Below are 22473 nucleotides of genomic sequence, written 5' to 3'. Positions count from 1 at the left end.
GAGATAGGGATTGATAACACAGTGCCAGGAACAGTCCTCAGTAAGGAACAAGTGCCATACAAGTGACAGCTGCTATTATTGTTTTATATTTGCCTCAGGAAACTTCCTGTGGACCACAGACATGGCGGCCTGCGTGAAGGAGCTTGTTTTCCATCTCCTGGCAGAGCTGCTGCGCACAGTGCATGCCCTGGAGCAGAGGAAGCACCCTGCTGGCCTGTCCTCCTCCATTGCCCTTCAGCTGAACCCCTGTCTGGCCATGCTGATGGCTTTGCAGTCGGAGCTCCATAAGCTATACGATGAGGAGACCCAGAGCTGGGTCTCGGGCAGCACATGCGGAGGCTCAGGGTCAGCGGTGACCACCGACCAAGGCAGGTTCTCTACATACTTTCACGCACTCATGGAAGGTTGCCTGGCAGTGGCCGAAGTGACCCTGCCCACCAACATGAGCGTCACAGCCAGCGGGGTGACCTCAACAACCACTCCAAATCTCAGTGACTCCTCGTCCTCCTCGTCCTCTTCCCCGGGACAGACACCACAGAGCCCCAGCCTCCTGTCTAAGAGGAAGAAAGTCAAGATGAAGCGGGAAAAGGCCTCATCCTCTGGGAAACGCCAGTCGTCCCGCTCGGTGGAGTCAGACTCTGCCATGCTCAGCATTGGGGGCAGCAAGCCAGAAGACATGCTGTGGTTTCATCGAGCCCTCACCCTGCTCATCATTCTCCGACACCTCACCAGGAAGGACCCACAGGGGCTGGGTGTGACAAGCGATGCCATCGCTGACGCCTGCCAGGCGCTGGTAGGCCCCACCGCACACAGCCGCTTGCTGGTGATCTCTGGAATCCCCACCCACCTGGACGAGGGTGTCGTCAGGGGTGCTATCCGTAAGGCCTGCAATGCCCACGGTGGGGTCTTTAAAGATGAGATCTACATCCCCCTGCAGGATGAAGACCCCAAGAAGCCAAAGGATAAGGCTGAGGGTGGTGATGGAAAAGCTGAACCAGAGAAGACCCTTGGCTTCCCCAGCACGGACAGTTTGGAGGTCAGCACATCCAGCAGCCTGACCCCTGCCATGAGCATCAGCGCATCTGCTTCCACCAGCCAGGCCTCCATCTGCAGCTCCCAGGGTATTTCTCAGACAGTCAGTGACCTCTCTGTGGATCCACTGCCCTCGGGCCTCGAGCCACCCATCCCTCCTGGCTTATTGGAGCCCCACGTGGTATCCAGCCAGGAGAGTCTAGACATCTCCCTATGCAGCACTGGCAGCCTGGGGAGCCTGGGGAGCCTGGGGGAGCCACTGGACAATGCGGAGACAGCCTCTGTGTCAGACATGGGCTCCATGTACACAGTCACATCCCTGGACAACCAGGCCCTCGCAGCACGCCCCATCAAAGGCTTCGCAGTCGTGGAGGTAACAGTGCTCATGCCTTGGCAACCACTAAAATCATGAGCAGCTTGAATTCCCCTCCTCCCCCCGCCTTGTTAAACATCCCAGTATTATTTCCAAGGGATTAAGCGATAGGTGATATTAGGGCTCCCTGAGGCAGCTCTTGGAAGCCGCCATGATTTATTATGTTGATTATCTGTGTCTGAGGTCACATTCTGAAGAGTGAATTCAAGCCTGATGTCATGAAGTAAATGTGGTTTGTTGCTGAGTATGGGAGGGAGACAGAGGGGTTCAAGGGCCTGACCTTTCCCAGTGGATGGTCTTTATCAAGTGCATTCCAGCTCAGGCCCACCGGTATATATCTGAGTGGCCTTAGGTGGTTTTAAACATTGTTATCAGCGGGAGGGATCTTAGCTGATCCTGTGAGAACAGACTTGCCATTCTGTTCTGGGTGATTCTGAGTTTCCAGGTCACATTTCCACTTCAAAATCCCATCTGCTTCTTGAGCCTCCTTGTTTAGAAATCCTACATCCAAAAAAAAAAAAAAAGGAAAAGGAAATCCTATATCCTGTGTCTTCACCCTTGTGTGAGGGGAGTCAGACTCAGAATAAAGCTGTCCTCCCATTATTGGATATGATGAGGAAGGCACTAGAAGGGAAAGGGTATTGCTTTGCTCTTCCAGAGCACTAACAGGAGAGCTCAAGAACCCAGTGGTTGGTTTATTCCCTGGAATCACTTAATATATGCACTTTCTTCCTGGGGGCTTTCTCAGAGCTGAGTGTGGACTTTAGCTCCTTGGGCATGAAAGTAAAGCTGCAGACCTGATTGGGGTTTAGCAACAGAGATTTCTGGCTGAGATGTCCCCCTCCAGGTTACTGCAGTTGGTGTGAAGCAGAGACATTCCCAGTGAGGCCAGCTCGCGTGAGTCAGCACTCACAGCACTGAGACCAGGAGAGGATTTCAGGGAAAGGTGGGAAGGCAAGCAAGGTCATTACTCCAATCCTGACCCTTCTCTCTGTTCACACAGATAAGATCCCGAGCCAAAATTGAGAAAATTCGAGCAAGTTTATTTAACAATAATGACTTGATTGGTTTGTCAAGTTTGGATGGTGAAGATGAATTGATGGAGATGTCAACAGAAGAGATTCTCACTGTGTCTGTAGTAAATCAGAGCCTGTTTGATACTCAGGGGAGCCCAGGGTTAGAGGATTATTTCAATGATAAGTCAATTAAAGGTGGGTTATGGAATTTTTTTTTTAATTAACAGACTTTTTTGGGGGCAGTTTTAAATTTATAGGAAAAAATGAGCCAAAGTCCTCTGCTCTCTCTGTACCCAATATCTACTACTTTTTTAATATCCTACCTGAGAAAGGAATTTTGGCAGCCACCCGAATTGAGAAGATGCTGGGTGGCTCTCGGGAGATGGGACAGATGTTCTCTGTTTGGCTCATGGAAGCTGGCAGGGCTCTGAGGACCATGAGGGCACCCTTGCCTCTAGCCTGCTGTGCTCCAGCCTGCTGAGAGAGCGCCAGGAACCATGTGCCACAGCCTGCCTCGGGCTCAGAAGTGGTCTTGTAAATGAAATTGATGAATCAGCAAATTCTGCCCCTGAAACTGATAATACAAATACACTCTATATCTATATTAACAAAATCGAATTTAAATGAAAAAAAATTTTTAAGTGGGCATCCCTAGATAAATAGTATTTTATTTTACTTATTTATTTTTAAAGGTTTTATTCATGAGAGACAGAGAAAGGCAGAGACATAAGCAGAGGGAGAAGCAGGTTCCCTGCAGGGAGCCTGATGTGGGACTTGATCCGAGGACCCTGGGATCACGCCTTGAGCCAAAGGCAGACACTCAACCACTGAGCCACCCAGCTGTCCCGATAAAATAACACTTTAACTGAATATTTATAGAAGTTAAAATCAAGACAAAATACCCACAAATGAACAGACTTTACTATTTTAAATAGTAAAATTTTAAATAAAAATGGAATCGGTATTACTGATTATTCCTTTCACATCAGGCTCTAATATGGCCTGGCACAGTACTGTTGATATATTAATTTTGATTTCTTTTTCTGATTCATTTTGAAATATGAATCTTGATCACTGCATTTTTGGGGAATCTTGCACCTGTGGGGGCCACCTGGGTCTCCTCATCCCAGTCTTAGCACCAGCCTCGTATTACTATGCATTTGGCCCCTCAGCTCTCTGCAGCCCACGTGGAGATGACTGCCATAAGGTCTGAGGCCTTTTTCTGCCATAACTAATGCTCTGCCAACCTTTTTGTACATTGACTCTGAATTTAGATCTAGTTCCTGGTCCAATTCTAGTCAGACCTTCTACTCGGTCATTTGGCCATGTTGGTGCCACACACATTTTGCTAGAGACTCTTAAATTAGGGTCCTGCTGAGTCCACTCCCTCCTCAGCCTGGGGCCCGTGAAGCCCTGTGGGCGGGGCAGGAAGGAGAAGGGAGTGATGAGCAAGGCATTTTAGCCCCTGTACCTGGGTCTTTGGCCACGAAAAGCATCAGATGGGGTTCTGATGGATTCCTGAGGCCCATCCTCTGGAGCACTTGTTTGGGAACAAAAAATTTTTTTTTCTCTCGTGCTCGTGGACAGTTTTCTTATATGTGAGAACTTTCTTTTCCCACCCCTGCTCATTGTGCCATTTTTGAACCATACTCTCTAATAGGAAACTTGCTTGACGACTTGTGCTTTGCACCAACAATGCTTTCAGGCTCTGTATCCTTCTGTTCCTTTGGAACAGCCCATCACAAATGTGTTAAGGTAGATTAAACTGCTATAATAAGTAGCCCTAAGAGTACAGTGGCTCAAATGCAGTGGAAGTGTGTTTCTTGCACGTGGAAGAATCCAGGGGGAGTGCCGAGGTCTGCCATCCCAGGGGGGTGTCATTTCTAGGCAGCCAGTGGAGGGGGTCAGCGCAGAAGAGAGCAGACTGGGAGTGGTTCACGTCCCACATCACAGGACCACACCCAACAGCAGCTGCAGTGTGTGCCCAGAAAGGGGAAACCAGGTTTCAGTGGGTAGCTTGTCATCACCACTCAACGTCTGTTACCTACATTCAGAACGGGAGTTGTATATGAGAAACAGAGATCTGCAGGGCTTATCATGATGTGGCATGTTCATGGCAGAATTGTTTTGTCCTCTCCCCATTTTGTAACAGGTGAGAAGCTGGTGCCCGGTGCCAGAGAGGTGCTCACAGAGATATTTAAGAGCTGTGCCCATTCAGAGCAGATGCTGAGCCTTACACCAGCAAAGCCCATCAAAGTGTCGGACATTTATCTTAGCAAAGAGCAGATCAACTCCCAGACACCAGGGAACCTCCTCCACCTCTTCTTCACCAATGTCCGGCCTCCCAAAAAGGTGCTGGAGGACCAGCTCACCCAGGTAGCCACCCATCCCCACCATGCTGAGGCTGGGCCTCGGGCACGCCTTGAGGTGACCCTGAGGAGACCCCTATCTCCCTTTGGTGCTCTGCAGATCCTGAGGAAATATGGCGTGCCAAAACCCAAGTTCGACAAGAGCAAGTACAGCAAAGGCGGGAAAGAGCAGCACCCCGTGAAAGTGGTGAGCACTAAGCGGCCCATCACCAAGCCACCTGCCAAGGACAAGGCTGTGCTCAACAGTGTCAGGTGGGCATCTGAGGAACTCAGAAGATGGGCTGGGCAGGGACCTAGGGCCTCCTCCTCCAAGGCTTCCTGCCAGGCTCTCTGGGCCTCTGGGGAGTGGACACCCTGGCTCTCCTTTGCAGCTGTCATTTTGGTCCCCAGCTTCATCAACTGAAAAAGCATGTTTCATTCTATCCACAAGTGTAGTAAAATCTGGACCACACAGGCAGACAAAAGCAGACCAGTCTGAAGTAATAAACCATCCAAAATGTACAGAATTGTTTTAAAAAAGGAAATCTGACTTCTTTTAACCACACAAATAATACATAGTTATTATAGAAAAACTATAAAATGCATATTGAAAAAATATATAACTACCCCACACATAGCAAACACTTTTAACAGTTTAAGTACCTAAGCTTTTATTGATGCATATATATATTATTTTCTTAAATTTTAAATGGCTAAAGGGGCACCGGAGTGGCTCAGCCAGGTAAGCATCCAACTCTGTTTTGGCTCAGGCTGTGACCTCAGGGTGGTGAGATCGAGCGTGGAGTCAGGCTCCACACTAGTCGTAGAGCCTGCTGAAGATTATCCCTCTCCCCTACTGTGCTCCCCCCAAGAAGCTCACTCTCTCTCAAAAGAATAAATTTTTTTTTAAAAGATTTTACTTATCTATTCATGAGAGACAGAGAAAGAGGCAGAGGGAGAAGCAGGCTCTCCGCAGGAGCCCGATGTGAGACTCGATCCCAGACCCTGGGATCACACCCTGAGTCAAAGGCAGATAACTGCTGAGCCACCCAGGTGTCCCAGAATAAATTAATTTTAAATGGCTAAAATAGTACAGAATTCAAAAGCATATGCAGCAAAAAGCTATTCCTCTTCCCCTTAATCCTCCAGGCTCCCTGTCCCTCTCCATGAGACTGCCAGTGTTACTTCCCTAGCCTTCCAGAACTCTTCTGTGTATACACAAGAAATGGGCACATGCCCAGATGTCCCCATACCTCACATGGTGGCCTGTACCTTGCTGTTTCCATTTACTGCTAATCTGGGAGGTGATTCCATATATGCACAAAAAGAACTTCCTCATTCCTTTTTGAGAGGGGAATTATTTGAGCGAGAGCATGAGTAGGGGGTAGGGGCAGAGAGAGAGGGAGAAGGAGATTCCTTGCTAAGCAGGGATCCCGATGTGGGGCTTAATCCCAGGACCCCAGGTTAATGATCTGAGCTGAAGGCAGACACTTAATAGACTGAGCCACCCAGGCAACCCTCCTTTTTTTTTTTAATAGCTCTATAATATTTCATGTATGGATATGCATAGATATTTAATAGAATTTTCTGTAGACCTAGGTAAATAACTCAAGAAGTCAAAATTGAAACTTTGGTAGCAAAACGTTACCTGGTGAGAGTCTCCAATAGGAATTGTTTGAAGAATCAGAAAAATAGTGTCTTTATTAATAAATCATACATAAATTGTGCTCATAAATCAGTACAGTGCAATAAAATTTTCTACAATGGAAATCTGTGCAGTTTCCCTGTTTGCTATTGAATGCGGTCACCAGTAGTCACATGTGGCTACTGAACACTTGAAATGTGGCCAGTGTGATCAAGGAACTGAGTTTGTATTTTTTTTTTTTTTTAATTTAAGTAGCTATATCTGGCTAGTGACTACTTCTTAGTACAGCTCTAAAGGTTGTAGAAGGAATGAAAAGCATGTCTCACAGTGAAAGCATCCATTTGTCCTCCTGATTTGCTCAGGGAACTTCTTGGTAGGAACAGAAGCCCTTTGGGAACCGGGGACTGTAGTTGCGGGAGTCCGAACTCATGCATGTATGAGGCTCAGTGCATCCTCTGTCAGGATGAGGTGTGAACACAGGAATTCTGATTGCAATGCTCTGGTCTACAGCAGGACTGCCTTAAGTGAGAAGAAGCCAACTGTGAAGCCAAAGTCCCCTGAAAAGAGCAAGCCAGATGAGAAGGACCCAGAGAAGTCACCCACCAAAAAACAAGAAGGTGAATGAGCAGCTTGGGCCTGGACTGGCAGGCCCCTGGGACCAGCCTCCTGGCTTCTGCCAACTTGCCTGGGCTCCCTTGGGCTTTGGGTTAGGCACATCCTCGATGCCATCTTTGACCATGAATTTATGGAGGTCAAAATAGCTCCCAAGATACCATGCTCCCAGGGCAAAGAGTAGATGATAGCGATTGAAAGTAAAGATCTGGAAATCTGCTTAGAAATTTGCTTCCGGAGGCATTTACCTGGGCATTAGAACTTGAGCCTCATAAAAGCCCAAGCAGAGCTGGAGAAGTCAGGCTGTGGCTTGCTGACCCCATGAGGTCAGGGATTGTGGTTGGCCTCAGGTGGTGGGTGGAGGCCAGTGACAGACCCTGGAGGGCCAGGAGGTGGGGCACAGGTGGATTGGGCCCCCCCAGAGATGCCACCAGGGCATTCCGCGAGGTCCCTGCTGTGGGAGGTTCTTCCAAACTCCTAACTCTCAACATTTCTCCATCAGTCCCTGAGGAGAAATATCTAACCTTGGAAGGATTTCACAAGTTTGTTATTGACCGAGCCAAGCAAGACATCCGTAGTGTCTGGAGGGCAATTTTATCCTGTGGTTATGACCTTCACTTTGAGAGGTAAGAAGTTGTCCCTCTACCCAATTGATACCTTGCATAAAAATTGTTTTCAGCCACCAGAGGCATCCCCAAGAAAATCCCTGCTGGATACCATTCCATCTGCTGCTCTAAAGGCCTACTGAGTTTCTAACTTTTTGTAACTGTCAAAGTGGGTTTTAGAACCCACTTGGAAACAAACTCTGTTCTAAACAACAAGTTCATCTTCTCGAAGTTCTGGAGGTCAAGGCATCAGTTCTGGAGGTTGGTTTCTGCTGAGGCCTCTCGTTGGCTTATGGACAGTCACCTTCTCCCTGTGCTCACATGACCTTGCCAGTGTGCAGCACGTCCCCACTGCTGCCCACCTCTGAGGAGGACGGCCTCCTGCTGGTAAAGGAGGGCCTCCTTTACCTCAGTTAGCTCTTTAAAGGCCCCATCTCCTCACACATTGGGGGTTCGGGCTTCACACATTGGGGGGATGGGCAGACACACTTCAGTCCCTAAGGGGGATAGTTTCTCATTCCAAAGACCCTTTGTTCCTCAGAGTCCTGCTTTGTCTCTGAGTCTCCATTCTCACTCTCCCTCCCTGCCTGGCAGCTGCTCACCAGGTCCCCAGGGCCAAACATGGTTTCTCCTTTCTCCGGGCAGGCAGCAGGCGTGGTACTTACAAACTAGAAGAAACCTCCCTGCCCTCACTCAGGTGCTCACCCCCAGGTGCACAGCAAGGAGTGCGTTTCGGGCATCAGGGAAGGAACATCACTTTTAAAGGAAGCATCTCTTTTAAAATCCGTTTTCAGAGTTCAGGGGCTTCTTTGCTGCTCACCACCGTCCTGTTGTACTTTCACAGAAGGCTCAGAGTCTGACCCTGGTCCAGTTTTCTGATTTATTTTAGAAGCCAGTAAGACAGATGACTTTGGGGGCTTTTGAGTAGTAGAATCCCGTTTTGGATTAGAAAATGCATTTGAAGTGCGAAGGGCACAGATTGTCCTGCAAATGAATTCCCAATTGTTATAGCTAGAGGGCTTGTTTGTGGCCCCATGGGGCCCGTCCTGGCACCCTGCCACCTCCTCCCTACCCCACACCTGGTCTAAGGGCCAGTGGCATCTTTTGTAGTCAGCCAGCTTACAGGGTGTTATGAGGGGACCCTCCTGCAGAGGGGGAGATCCCCTTCTGGAGGAAGCTGTCTCTCTCTCAGCCCTCCTTGGGAAGGACCCAGGAGACCTGTCTCAAGAAGCTGTGCCACTGCCCCAAGATAGGCCCTCCTACCAGGGGGCACCCCGTGTGGCATGTAGCCTAGTGAGGTGCCATGGGCTCTGGAGTGGGAGGTACCCATCCACCCGCCAGCCAGCCTGCTTGCCTTTCTGGGGGGCACACTCACCAAAAATCACGGACACAGAGATTTCCCATGATTCTGTGCCCAGGATGGTCATTTTGTAAAGCTTCAGTAAATGTGTCTCCTGACATTTTCTGGGGCTGGATTTTTTCAGTATTTAGAAGTAGGTTCACATAAGACCTCTGCTGAGGGTCGTGGCTTCAGTGAGACCAGTGGCTGGCACCTTCAGCCACCTCTGGGGACAGCACACAAGGCCAAGCTGCCCCCTAGCTCCATTTCCCAGGGGAGGAAACCCGGGCTCTGAAAGCAGCCACCTTGGTGGCCCAGGTCACCAGGCAGCCTAGATTTCAACCCAAGGACTCTAGAGCCCCATCCTGAGCCGTCTGCCCTCTGCCCACATGCAGGAGGGAGGCCCACATGGATGCATGTGGCCAGAGCCTGGGGAGGTGGCACCACTCCTCCCTTTAGGCCTACTGTGCTGGCTTCTCCGGGCGGTGTGGGGGAGCTCCTCCCTTCGCAGGGGCTGTCAACACCTTGGTCCAGCACCAAGAAACCTGCCATGAAGCGAGGCTCTGTTCCAGACACCTGTCGGGAGCTGGAACGTGGCCACTGCCCCACCTCGCCCTTCTTGCCCGGCCCCAGGTGTGCCTGCATCGACGTCCGACATGCACACAAAGCATCAAGGAAATGGACCCTGGAGATGGATGTGGCGCTCGTGCAGTACGTCAACCGGCTGTGCCGCCACCTTGCCATCACACCCGCACGGCTCCACCCCCATGAGGTGTATCTGGATCCTGCAGATGCCGCCGACCCCAGAGTGGCCTGTCTCTTGAGTATGTGGGTCCTGGGGAAGTGGCTGTCAGGGACTGCCCCCAGGCTGCCTGGGGGCATCTCTTACGACAGTCCAGGGGGTTTAGAAAGACTAGATGTGGGATCCCTGGGTGGCTCAGCGGTTTGGCGCCTGCCTTTGGCCCAGGGCGTGATCCTGGAGTCCCACGTGGGGCTCCCGGCATGGAGCCTGCTTCTCCTTTGCCTGTGTCTCTGCCTCTCTCTCTCTCTCTATGTCTATCATAAATAAATAAATAAATCCTTAAAAAAAAAAAGGAAAGAAAGAAAGAAAGACTAGATGTGCTTTTCGTGGCCATCGAGTGAGTCCTAGGATCACCTGCTATGAACCATATGGGCAAAGAAAAGGGAGAAAGACACAAAGCTGTTGTTGCAACTAAATTAAATGAGTGAGGCCTTCTCCGTGTTCCTGTAAGCAAGTGGCAAACAGGCATGCAGCTAGCTGGGAGGCTGTCACACCCAGGCCCCTGCCTAGAAGCCACCACCAGTGCCAGGCTGATGTTGGGAGGGAGCAGGGACCAGAGCCGGCAACGTGCCTTAGAGGCATTATCCTTGATCTCTAGAGAGCAGCATGTCTTTTAAAAGCTAGGAATGAAACGAACTAGGGGTGGTGGAAGGGGAGGAGGGCGGGGGGTGGGGGTGACCGGGTGGCGGGCACTGAGGGGGGCACTTGACGGGATGAGCACTGGTTGTTATTCTGTATGTTGGCAAATTGAACACCAATAAAAAATAAATTTATTATTTAAAAAATAAAATAAAAGCTAGGAATGTTGGGCAGCCCGGGTGGTTCAGTGGTTTAGCGCCTGCCTTCAGCCTAGGGCCTGGTCCTGGAGACCCAGGATCGAGTCCCACATCAGGCTCCCTGCATGGAGCCTGCTTCTCCCTCTGCCTGTGTTTCTGTCTCTCTCTCTTTCTCTCTCTCTCTTTCTGTCTCTCATTAATAAATAAAATCTTAAAAAAAATAAAAAGCTAGGAATGTGCCTGCACACACACGTGCACACCCAAAAACAAATATTCTCCATAAATCCATCCCTGGAAGGTGACCCTTGTTACAACATGTTGACCATGATCCCCGGACCAGTTTCTGTGCCTGTGCACGCTTACCATGGGCAGCTTTTGAGTCTGTTCACCCTTGCTTGGCCACAAGTCCTGGCCCTTTGCTCTCTTCCAGATACTTGGAAGATAGACATGGGCAAGAAATTGTTCCATTGTCTGTCTCTCACAGCTGGAAGGTAGACAAATGTGAGGCAAAACAAGACAGTGTTCCTGTGTCTCAATGTCCTGGTCTTGACCTATGATGTTGCCTTAGGGGAAGCTGATGAAAGAAAGATGCACAGGACTGTGTACTATTTTTGCAAGTAACTAGAAGTCTAATTATTTCAAAATTGATAGTTAAAAATAGCATAGGATGCAGCCCTGGCATAAGCCTAAAGACAGGCTCAGGGGGCCATTGGAATCCCTGAGAGCTGAAGGCCTCCTGCATGGCCAGCCTGGGCCTCACCCTTTGTTTCTGCTTGGCACGGGCTCAGACAGATTGGGAGTCACTCACAGCATCTGTGGGTCGAGGGATAAAATCCCCTGCAGGATTCCTGCCCACCCCTACCTCCAATGACAAGGGTGACCTGAGTTTTTTCACAATCCAAGAGTCTCAGCCTGACTGCCCCTCATGCTCTGCAGATGTGCCCATCGAGAGCCTGCGCCTGCGCTTCGCCCTGCTCCAGTCCCTGAACACCACGCTGGAGACCTTCTTCCTGCCCCTGGTGGAGCTGCGCCAGACACCCATGTATGCCCACAGCATCGCAGCCCTGCTGAAGGAGGCCAAAGGTCAGCACCTGCGCCCGCCAGCACCACACCCCACAGTTACCAGCCTAGGAGGACCCTCTCCCTACATGTAACATACATGGGCCCGGATTAACAGAGCCCGGAGTGGTGACTTCAGTTAATCTCTGAAAAATTAAATTTACTAAAGTTTGCAGGGGCGCCTAGCTGGCTCTGTAAGAAGAGCATGTGACTATCTTGGGGTTGTGAGTTCAAGCCCCACATTGGGTGTAGAGCTGACTTAAATTGGTCGGTTAAGTGTCCAGCTCTTAATCTCAGTTTAGGTCTTGATCGCAGGGCCATGAGTTCAAGCCCCACATTGGAGCCTACTTAAAAAAAAAAAAAAAAAAAAAAAAAAAGCAGTGGCTCTGATTCACTGTCTGCCCTCTGCATCCCAGAGATGATCATCATCAATAGCTGAGTATCTGTCCTTTCAGATTTTCCTGTTCACATACAAATAGACACACATGATACTTTTAAAAATCGAAAGTGGATGATATCCTAGCCTATGTTATGTTCTGCACCTTCATCTTCTGGGGTTTTATTTTTCACCACTTCAGAAAATGCTACAACAAGCCTCCTTGTACTTTATGTATTTCTGCCAGCAAGGTGCTTCCTGGGCATGACAGTCTGGGGCTTATGTGCTACCATTTGGGCCAGTACTGACAAAGTGTCCCCAGAAAGTCAGGGACCTGATGGGCGTCCCAGGAGACCCCAGTCAGCCCAGAGGGGCAGCATGTCCTCCGCCAGGCCTTGGGCACGACAAGGAAGGCAGGCAGGCAGCCGCATCTGAGCCTCTGGCCCACATTACTCCCTTCAGGGCTGATCTTTTACGACACGAAGGTGACCGTCATGAATCGGGTCCTGAATGCCACAGTGCAGAGGACGGCTGACCATGCGGCCCCCGAGATCACTCTGGACCCACTGGAAATCGTGGGAGGTAAGATTATGCAGAGCAAGAAAATGCAGAGTGGCCATGGTTGAACAAAAGATGCAGTTGATTTGTTGCACATGAAAGAGGCCTGTAGAAGGGAGTCCAGACATTCATCTGGCTGCTTCTGTCCTCCTCCTCTGAGTGTCCCAGCACGTGGCTCCCACCTTCAGGGTCCCCTGGTGAGCCTGCATCCTGGGCACAAGAGGAAGGAGGGAGGCAGAAGGAGCTCTCCACATCCTGGAGCTTCGCCTCTCCTGCACGGCTCACTGGAGAGCTGGCACGGGGCCACAGCTAACGGTGGGGGGCGGGTGGGATGTGGAGATTTGTTCTGGTTGACCATGGATTTGCTAGAGCTGGGGTCCCGGCATCAAATGAGAGGGGGCAGTGGCTCCTGAGGAGGCAGCCGGGCGGTGGCCATGGCATGTGAACACACACACAGCATGGAGGGCACACACAGGAAGTGAGAGAAGAGCATGGACCTGGGTGCGGGGTGCTCCCCTAGGGATAGAGAGGAGTCTGGGAGCCACGTGCCTGAGGCTTAGAAGATACTCCAGGAACAGAGAGAAGGCAGGGTGGCTGGAGCAGGGGCAGGGAAAGGGCCAAGAAGTAGGCATAGGCCTGGGGAGCATCTGTCCTGGGTGTTAGAGCAGATGACAGTGCTGGAAGGGTTTCCCTGGTTCCTGTCTCTTTGCAGGGGAGATCAGAGCTTCGGAAAACTCGTACTTCTGCCAGGCTGCCCGGCAGCTGGCCTCGGTGTCGTCATCTCAGCTTTGTGTGAAGCTGGCTAGTGGTGGCGACCCCACCTACGCCTTCAACATCCGCTTTACTGGGGAGGAGGTCCACGGCACCAGTGAGTGTAGCCCTTGGCCGGCTCCTTGCAGCCAGTTAGGGGCAGGGGGAGGGGGGCTTTTTCTTGAGAGTGTGAGCATACCTGGGCACTTTAGTCTGCGGCACAGAAACCAGGACTGGCCCCAGAGCCACCAGCCTGTCCAGGCCCTCCAGCCCCAGCCCCCAGGGACTTGCCCCGGCCTGGGTGGGAACCAGCGCTTGCCAGGGACTTCAGCCCAGCATCACCTGGGCTCAGGGACCGCACCTCTGATCAGTGCTGAGGGGCAACCATAGAGATGCCATCAGTGCAGGTTAGCCTCATCCCCTAAGCTCAGGGTTCAGCTGGGCCCTGTGTGTCCCGTGAGAGACAGGGTGCTGGGGGAGCCCTTCTGTCATTTCCCCGTGTGGTGATGAGGGATAACATCAGAAAATGCTCCCTGGTGACCCTTTAAGCCATGCTTAGTGAGCCCCAGACATTCAGGAAATACTTCCCACTCTGGATGAGAGAAGAGACCCAGTTCTTCAGCCAGACGCAGTGGGAACGATGGCCGTTGGGGCAACTCCATCTCCCATCCCCATTCGCATCCTTGCATCCCGTACTGGCAGGGCCTCCAGTCCTCTCAGTGCTCTTACCCACTGAGTACACAGAGTATGTCAGGCCCACCCTCAACACCTGCCCTTCCTTGGAGCACCAAGACTGCACAGGAGACTTGACTGATAGGGAAACTGGCACGCCAGCAGGTAGCTTCCCCAAGGTCAGGCAGGTGGCTGGGGCACAAACCCAGGTCTGTCTGATTCCACGGCCCAGCCCTTGGTGACTTCAGCAGGCAGAAATCTGCTTCCCCACCGAAGCTGAGTGAGGAAATTTGTCCCTGAGCAGGTCCTCTGCCTGGCTCTGACCAAGCAATGTGTCCACACAACTATCCTCAGAGCTTCCGCCCCTAGGGCACTGACGGGGGAGGCACAGAGAGAGAAGACCCAGCCACAGAGAGGAGTTGGCCAAAAAGCCAAAGGCACGTGTGGAGTTAGAAACACTGAGGACCACAGCCGCCTGTTGCCCTCTGTAGGCATCCCCGCATCAGTCTGGCAGTTAGACACTTAGATGCTCTCTGAGCAGATCCTGAGCACTGGGGTGGCGGGGGGGTGGGGTGCAGGGCTGAGTAAAATGGGTGGTCCTTGGTACAACCTATAGTGACAGATGTCGGTCAGACAAGCCTGCAAATCAGTGTGAGCTTCTGGCTGCAGAAGGCGGCCCCTCTGAGGGTCTGCATCTCATCTCCTTGAATCCTTGAAGCCAGCCCAGGATGTAGGTCCAGTTACTGTTCCTGTTTGATGGATTGGGTCACCAGGAAGTGATTTCCGGGGCCACCCAGCTAGTAAGTGGCACCATAGGACTTGACCCAAAGTCTCTCTACCCTCGGGTGAATTTTCTGTCACCTCTGGTACCGCTGCATCCAGGTCCAGCTGGGGATGGGGCCTGCGGGCAGGCTGGGCTGCGAGGGTCTCGATGCTGAGGGACCCCCTCTGTCCCACAGGTGGCTCTTTCAGGCACTTCCTGTGGCAGGTGTGTAAAGAGCTGCAGAGCTCCTCGCTGTCGCTTCTGCTGCTGTGCCCCAGCTCCGCTGTCAACAAGAACAAGGTAAGCTGCCCGAGGCCCGGGCAGCTGTGGGGTAGTGGCCCCGGTTTGGGTGTGTGTCGCCATCGGCCCTGTGTTCTCTCACTGCACCAGCAGGAGGGCTCTGGCTCAGGGGCGTGAGCTGGCGGTGCTTTCCTGCTGCCTATTGGAGACTCCTGTTCCCGGGTGGGAGCTCTGGTCAGTCACCTTGCCTCTGCTTCCATTCACAGGGCAAGTACATCCTGACCCCTAGCCCCATCACCTATGGGGAGGAGCAGCTGCTGCACTTCCTGGGCCAGTTGCTGGGGATTGCAATTCGAGCAGATGTCCCTCTTCCCCTGGACCTCCTGCCCTCCTTCTGGAAGACCTTGGTGGGGGAGCCCCTGGACCCTGAGCAAGACCTACAGGAAGCAGACATACTCACCTACAATTACGTCAAGAAATTTGAGAGTGTAAGTGCATAGTACATTCTGGGGACAGCAGAGCTCCAGAGCAGTGTCCCCCGGGCTCACTACTGCCTCTGCAGCCCGCTGTCCCCTGGTCCTCTGTGCCGCAGGAGCCCAGCCTTCTGCCTGAAGACCGATGGGGATCTCTCAAAGAACAGAAAGGAGCCTGAGCCATCTCTGCCAGCTTATGTCATAGGGACAGAAGCCCCTCTGGCTTCTTTTCCTGTTTTATAGTGGTGGAGTAGGAGTGACTGACATGCCATGACAGGCCTTCCAAAGACACAGGGGTGAAGGGTTCCCGGCAGCTGACTGGCGGAGGTCTGGGAGGGGAACTACTACTGGCAGACCCACTTTCGCTTTTAAGAACTTGGTTTCAGGGCCTCAGAGCCCAGATTGGCTCTTGGGGTCACCTGAGATTGGCTGGGGAAGGGGTTGGGAACATGGCCCTCCTCCTCCTTGTGCTTGAGACACACAGAGATAGCGAGAGCACAGCTGTCTGCACACACAGACCAGCCCCCGAGGGGCTGTGTGCTCAGTGCTCCGCCTGCCAGCTGGTCCGCAGTCATGGGGGCCTGCCGTGGGTCAGGCTCTGGGCTCTCACCTGGTATGTGAGGCCCTGTAACGGAGGGCTGTGTGTACATGTCCTCATGATGAGGCCAGAAGGGAGGGAGGCTCAGAGAGAGCTGGCTGGGAACAGAGCCACCAGTGGAATCTAGGCCTGTCCAGCTAAAAAGCCTCCTCAAGTTAGAGACAGGGTGTGGGGGCACCTCTGCCCCAGCCCTCCCCTTGAAGGCCAACTGCCTGTGTTCATGGGAGGAGACTGTGTCTGAGGCCTGGCTGTAGCCTGCTCTCAACAGAGCCTCAGCCGAAGGAGGCCTTTTTGCCAGGTGCTCTGCTGTCCCCCTCAGCCACCACTTGAGATCAGCCAGCACAAGGGAGCACCAAAGCCAGGCTTTTGGATCAATGGTTGGCTTCTCAGCAGAAACGGGGATGACAGTGAGTTGTCTAAAGTCAAAGCAGTATGGCCCCCATGGGCTGGGGATCTATGAGTCTCCGCCAGGCACTGCTTTGAGAAGTCCTCCCAGTGCTGTGGGTAGCAGCAAGGGCCTGGGGCACACAGGGGATCTGAGACAGCATCCAGGAAGTCCAGCCAAGGCCTTTCTGAAGGGGTTGGGCAGAGCCTCAGAGGGTGCTGGGATAGCAAACTGTATCAGGATTGAGGCACACGAACCAAGAAGAAATATTCTGAATTTTGGGCATTTGTGCCTGTAGCCTTCACAGGTCTACTCTCCTCTGGGCCAGATCCAACCATCTCCTCGGTAGCCCAGCATGCACATCAATGTCTTTTGGACCCTAATTTTGGTTTTTAAAATGATTTGCTTTTAAAACTAAATATGGATAGATTTGGCTTCAGGCAAGGCTGAATGGCATTATCAGTAATTAGTTTCAATATGGCCCCCAATAGTACAAGATGTACCATCTTACAGTCACATCCACACCAGTGAAAGAAGGCTGCTGCTTCCAAATGGTAACAGAAAAAACCCGTGCAATTTGGGTCTCATTAGCCAGGCCTCGGCCACATACCCAACCCTGAATTCATGGCAACTCTGATTGGGCAGGCCTGTGCCATGTGCACCTTCCTAATGACCGAGGGTAGTCCCTGTCCATATAGTGCCTGGCATTTACCCAACTGGAGACTGGAGTTCCATCTTCCAGGGGACCTTGGGAGGGCCAGGCAGTTAGCCTCAGTCTTCCTCTGCCCTCCAGATCAACGACGAGACTGAGCTAGAGGCCCTGTGTGCCGAGATTGCCTCTCAGCACCTGGCCACCGAGAGCCCTGAGGGCCCCAACAAGCCATGCTGCAGGTTTACCTACCTGACCATGACGGGCGAGGAGGTGGAGCTGTGCAGCCGTGGCCGGCACATCCCTGTGGCGTGAGTGTGTGTGCACACGGTGGGGACAGACCAGTCTGGCTGAAGGGATGTCCCAGCAGCACCTGGACTGTGGCAGCCTGGGCTGGGGCGGGTGACAGATGGATGTCACCAGTTAGAGGAATGTGAAGCAGGACATGGGGTGCCAGCAAGGGTGGAATATGTTCAACAAAAGGACTTTGTATTAAGAAAATTCCAGCTGTGAGGTGGGTGACACCCAGAGGCAGGAGAGGAGTTCACCGGGTTCTCAGAACCAGGATATCCAGTGTCTGGGACCTCTGCTGGGTGGGTGTGGCCCTGAGACCCAGGGGCCACCCTGGCACTCTCCCTCACCAGGCCCCCTCCCTCACTGCCCCCCCTCCCCCCGCACCTGCAGGTGGGAGAACAAGGACATCTATGCAGCAGCCATCCGGAGCCTACGGCTGCGGGAGCTACAGAACGCTGAGTGTGTGACGGCCGTGAGAGCAGGCCTGGGCGCCATCATCCCCCTGCAGCTGCTCACCACACTCAGCCCGCTGGAGATGGAGCTGCGTACCTGCGGCCTCCCTTATATCAATCTCGAGTTCCTCAAGGTCAGCAGCCTGGGTGGGCCGGGGAGTCAGGCTTTGGCAGCAGGGACCTGCCCGGGTACTCCCTGTGTGCCAGGTGCTCTGTCCCCATGTGTGGGGGAGCCATGCCCACCCCCCGTCACAGTTGAGTAAGCCAAAGCTTAGCAGAAGTCACCTTGGAGCATGTGGCAGGGTCAGCTTCACACCCAGATCGCTGGCCTCCAGGCCCATGTCTTCAGCCACATGCCAAGGTGGAGGCCATTCTTGCAGAGCCCCATCCATGCCCCAGCCAGCTTCTCTCGGGCTGGACCCTGGCCTCCCAGGGTTCCTTCTTTCCAGCTGCAAGACCTTGCCTGAGTGACTTCCCACCCAGGGAGAACGGTGATAGGACCTGCCCCGCCCCACACCCCCCCCGCCCCGCCCCGTGTCCATGGGGTAACCTTGGTCGAGCCTCCCTGCCGCACTGATGTGCAGGCAGCAGTCACCCAAACAGGTGGCTTGGCCTAGGGAGGTCCTGGGTCTGCTCACATCTTGGGGGGCCTTTCTTCCTCAGGCCCACACCATGTACCAAGTGGGGCTGATGGAGACGGATCAGCACATTGAGTTCTTCTGGGGGGCGCTAGAGACGTTTGCCCAGGAGGAGCTGTGCAAGTTTATCAAGTTTGCCTGCAACCAGGAGCGCATCCCATTCACCTGCCCCTGCAAAGATGGGGGCCCTGACACAGCCCACGTGCCCCCCTACCCCATGAAGATTGCCCCCCCAGATGGCACAGCAGGTACTGGCCTCACCTCAGCATGTTCCAAGTGGGGACACACAGGCCCTGTGGGAGGAAGGGTGGGGGGCAGGTGCCATGTGCCTCTCAAACCTAACCTTGGCCAAGAGTCAGTACAGGCCTAAGGTTGACATATTCTGATACTTAAAACATTTCTGGATTTTTAGCTTTTTAAATTTTCCAACTTTTTAAAAAAGATTTTATTTATTTATTAATGAGAGAGACAGAGAGAGCGCGGCAGACACAGGCAGAGGGAGAAGCAGGCTCCCTACAAGGAGCCTGATGTGGGACTCGATCCCGGATCCAGAGATCCCGCCCCGAGCTGAAGGCAGATGCTCAGTTGCTGAGCCACCCAGGCATCCCTCCAATTTTTAAATGTAGGAAAAATAAAATAAAGCCCTCTGCTGGCCAAACAAACCTATGTACAACCAGAGTCCCTCACAAGTCAGCAGTGGTGCCTGTGCTGTACAACGGTTGTGTCTGCCATTCTCTCCTCGGAAATCTTTTGCCCCCGCCCTGCCTCTCCTCCTGCTGGGCCTTGGGGTTGGTTTAGAGCTGCCCAGAGAAGGCCTCTCTGGGATCGTAACCCAGCCTCCTAATACTGGCCTGGCGGGGTTTTTTGCAGGTTCCCCAGACTCTCGCTACATCCGAGTGGAGACCTGCATGTTCATGATCAAACTTCCCCAGTACTCCTCTCTGGAAATCATGCTGGAGAAACTTCGTTGTGCCATTCACTACCGTGAAGACCCCCTAAGTGGCTGAGGGAAGGGAGCCCCAGAGTGAATCCGTCACTGAGGCACCACTCCGCCAGCTTGGGAAGCCTGCCACTGAGGGCACGTCTCTCCAGGCCCTACGTGAGGAGTTGGCGACATTTTGCTTTTCTGAACTCCTGTCCACATTCCAGGGCTTCCTGGAAGACTTAACCTTTTGTATTTGTATGTTTCGTGATGGGTTGGTTCTTTTACTACCTGTTTGTGGTATGTTTGTAGGATAGCTTAGTGCCCAGGCAGCCTGTGTCTCATTTGATCTTCCTGGACATTGTCTTTCATGGCCACTGGATTCTGATGCTGAAAGGCCCCCGGTTAGTTCCACCCAGCAGGGAGTGGGGGGGGGGACGGGGGTGAGATGCCAATGGCCACACAGGAAATGCATCCTGTTCTCTGCAGAGCATCTTCACAACTAAGCCTGTGGCCCTGCCCCTCCTGCCTTGAGCTGGTTGATCCTGGACGCAGCTCCTGCAGCCCTCCTTGCATCTTGAGGTGGCCGGGTCAGTTACTCAGACATGGGAGGCTTACACCGGGAAAGCTTCCCGTGTTAATCTTCTGGCTCTGGAATGTGGTTCATCGGCTGTATTTTCCTGAGGAAAAGCCCCCAGTGGTTCCCCCATCCCTTCTCCCCCCAGACAACTCTCAGCTGTCCCTTCTGGGCCTCTGGTCTGACAGTTCTCTGCTGCGTGTTCCAAGAAGCCCACAGGTCCATCCTGACCCTAGCGCATAGCCAGGCGTGTCTAGCTCCAGGAGCAGAGGGGGACACTACAAGGAGGAGGGACAGTGCTCGAGTGGGGCCTTTTTCTGAGATTCTGAACAGGAAAGCACATGATTCAAGCCAACCCCCCGTTTTATACTCAGAAGCAGCCCACCTTCACCATAGTGTTTGTGAACGGGCCTCACCCCATTTTAAAAAGAGCTGACTGAGGTGCTCTGCTCAATTCAGGGTAAACTTCAGTGACTAAGACCTTCCAAGGCCCACTGTGGGGTCATTCTGCCCCTTGGGCCAGACCCACCCCACACCCCCTTGCCACCCCGTGTGAACGTGTGTGCCAGGGCTGAGCTGCTCCATGCTCACCCACTGCCCCCAGTGCATTCGTGCCCCAAACAGGTCTTTGTCCGATGGTACTTTGTTCACAAGCAGCATATGCCATCTTGTTGGACACTGTCATTTAGGGCCCTGCCAGTTCTCATGGAATTGCATCACTGTATTTATTGTATAATATTGTGAATACTGAAAGTTTGGAGTGCGTGCTGACTAGAAGGCTCTGGAGTGTGAATGCTGGGGAGAGAAAGCTGTGCTTCTTTCTCTGCTGTGGCCCTGGCCTGTCAGAAAGATGTATGGATTTTAGAGTTAGAGCCATTAGGATCCATCTCCTCCCTCTTATTCTTAGGAAATGCATAAAGGACCATTAATAGAAGTGATTCCCCAACCTAAGGAAAAGCTAAAACCGGATTAATCCTTCTGGCTGCATTGGTTACATTTGATGCAGGAGCAGTCCGGTATGGAGGTGAGCGCCTGCAAGCAGTTTCCCTGCTTGAAAGGAAGAGGGTTGGCTGCTGCCTCCTAGCGGTGAGAGCCCCATTGAGTGGAGGTCACACCAGGATGTAGTCCTGACAAGGATCCTCTTATTTCTGCATAACGAAAGAGCCTCTGGATTAGAAGACGTGGTTCTTCCTCTCTGTATTTTTACATTCTTGGTCCCTTCCAATCCTTCCCATCCCTTGAATGGACTCCGAATTGTCAGCTACCTCCCCAAAGGGGGTTTGGGAAGCTTCTTTTGGCCCATCACTTGGTGACAGCTGTGAGTGAGATGCTGCTGCTAACATGACTGCTTCTCCCAGAGAGCACATTGAGAGGTCCAGACCGATTCAAACCTTGGCCCTAAAAAAAAAAAAGAAAGAAAAAAAAAAAAAAAAAGAAAAAAAAAAGTGTGCTGTAAAGTTACTTGATGTATATTTATTATAATTATTTATGGTTGCATTTAACAAAGTTTTCATTCAGTTTGATGCTATTTACACCATTGCTGTGTAAAGGAAGCTCACTACAGGAAAAAAGTCGCACCAATAAATAACCTTCATCTAATTTTGATCTACCTGAAGAGTTGTGTGATCATCTACTCACTGAAAAGACTCAGAGGCTGACAGGCTTAGATGGCTGTGCTACTGAAGTGCTGGCCAGTGTTTGGGAATTTGGCCTCCGTACTGGATGTGATTCTTACTCCATCATGCTTATAAACTACCCCTTCCTCCCATTTGACTCTTTGAGGCTGGTTTTCAGATAGGAAGTGTGATTGAAGGGATGGAAATCCAAAGTTGGAGCTAAACCTAACTGCATGTTCTGTCCTCTGCTCATAGTAGAGCTCCTGTATAGCCTCTTATGCCAGTGTGAGGATTTTCCTCAAGTGGATCATTGCATTGGAAGAGTCTAGGCCACATATCCTCCCTTGGGAGCTGGCAGTGGATTTATCTACTATCTACTGTATGGGAAATGCAGAGAAGATAAAAAGACTTCGTGCTGCTTTCCTAAGATCCATGGTTCTGTCCTCTTCTTGCACAACTGTCCCTTGCCACCCCCAAAGGGAACCCTGTGGTCTGCATTCAGGAAAATCCAGTCTCCTTGACCTGCTTATCACCTCCTCCTGCTCCATGGGAATCCTCCCACAGACCCACTTAATTCTTTTTCCTTTGACCGTACCTTACTTGTACTTAATAAATGCTAACTTTTAGTGGAAGTGTCCCACCTATGTCTTTATTATAGGAAGAGCAAGAGTCCTCTTGGATGAGGAACAAGCAACTTTTCCTTCTGTCTGTTGCCTCAGGGTGCTAGAAACAGCAAAAACAACCACTCACAGCTAAGAGAAGACGTCTGTGGGACAAGAGAAACTGGGGAGTGAGGTGCCTCAACTGGAGACACCTTGCTGAGCACAGCAATGATTCTCCTCTCCAGAATGGCTGAGGCCATCTTTTTTTAAAAGAGTTCCTTCTTTAAAAAAAGCAAGTATA

General features: G+C 52.1%; 1 protein-coding gene across 7 annotated transcripts in view; it reads left to right on the top strand.

Annotated features, from left to right (window-relative positions):
* HECTD4 (HECT domain E3 ubiquitin protein ligase 4) overlaps positions 1-22202 on the top strand; it is a 188764-nt gene extending 166562 nt beyond the window's left edge. For 6 of the 7 annotated variants that reach the window (XM_077875703.1, XM_077875698.1, XM_077875701.1 and 3 more), the window contains 16 exons: positions 99-1405; positions 2409-2616; positions 4574-4797; positions 4891-5042; positions 6925-7031; positions 7529-7652; positions 9604-9794; positions 11485-11631; positions 12446-12565; positions 13254-13409; positions 14923-15026; positions 15233-15454; positions 17216-17382; positions 17756-17951; positions 18481-18703; positions 19326-22202. In XM_077875703.1, coding sequence (XP_077731829.1) covers positions 99-1405; positions 2409-2616; positions 4574-4797; positions 4891-5042; positions 6925-7031; positions 7529-7652; positions 9604-9794; positions 11485-11631; positions 12446-12565; positions 13254-13409; positions 14923-15026; positions 15233-15454; positions 17216-17382; positions 17756-17951; positions 18481-18703; positions 19326-19462 — 3785 coding nt within the window. In that variant the 3' untranslated portion in view covers positions 19463-22202. The remainder of the gene's footprint in view (positions 1-98; positions 1406-2408; positions 2617-4573; positions 4798-4890; positions 5043-6924; positions 7032-7528; positions 7653-9603; positions 9795-11484; positions 11632-12445; positions 12566-13253; positions 13410-14922; positions 15027-15232; positions 15455-17215; positions 17383-17755; positions 17952-18480; positions 18704-19325) is intronic. The other variant, XM_077875697.1, reaches the window with a different exon arrangement.
* The last annotated feature ends 271 nt before the right edge of the window (positions 22203-22473 follow it).

This window comes from Canis aureus, chromosome 27 (assembly GCF_053574225.1).
Source record: "Canis aureus isolate CA01 chromosome 27, VMU_Caureus_v.1.0, whole genome shotgun sequence".
NCBI lineage: Eukaryota > Metazoa > Chordata > Mammalia > Carnivora > Canidae > Canis > Canis aureus.
This window is presented reverse-complemented; position numbering and strand designations above follow the sequence as displayed.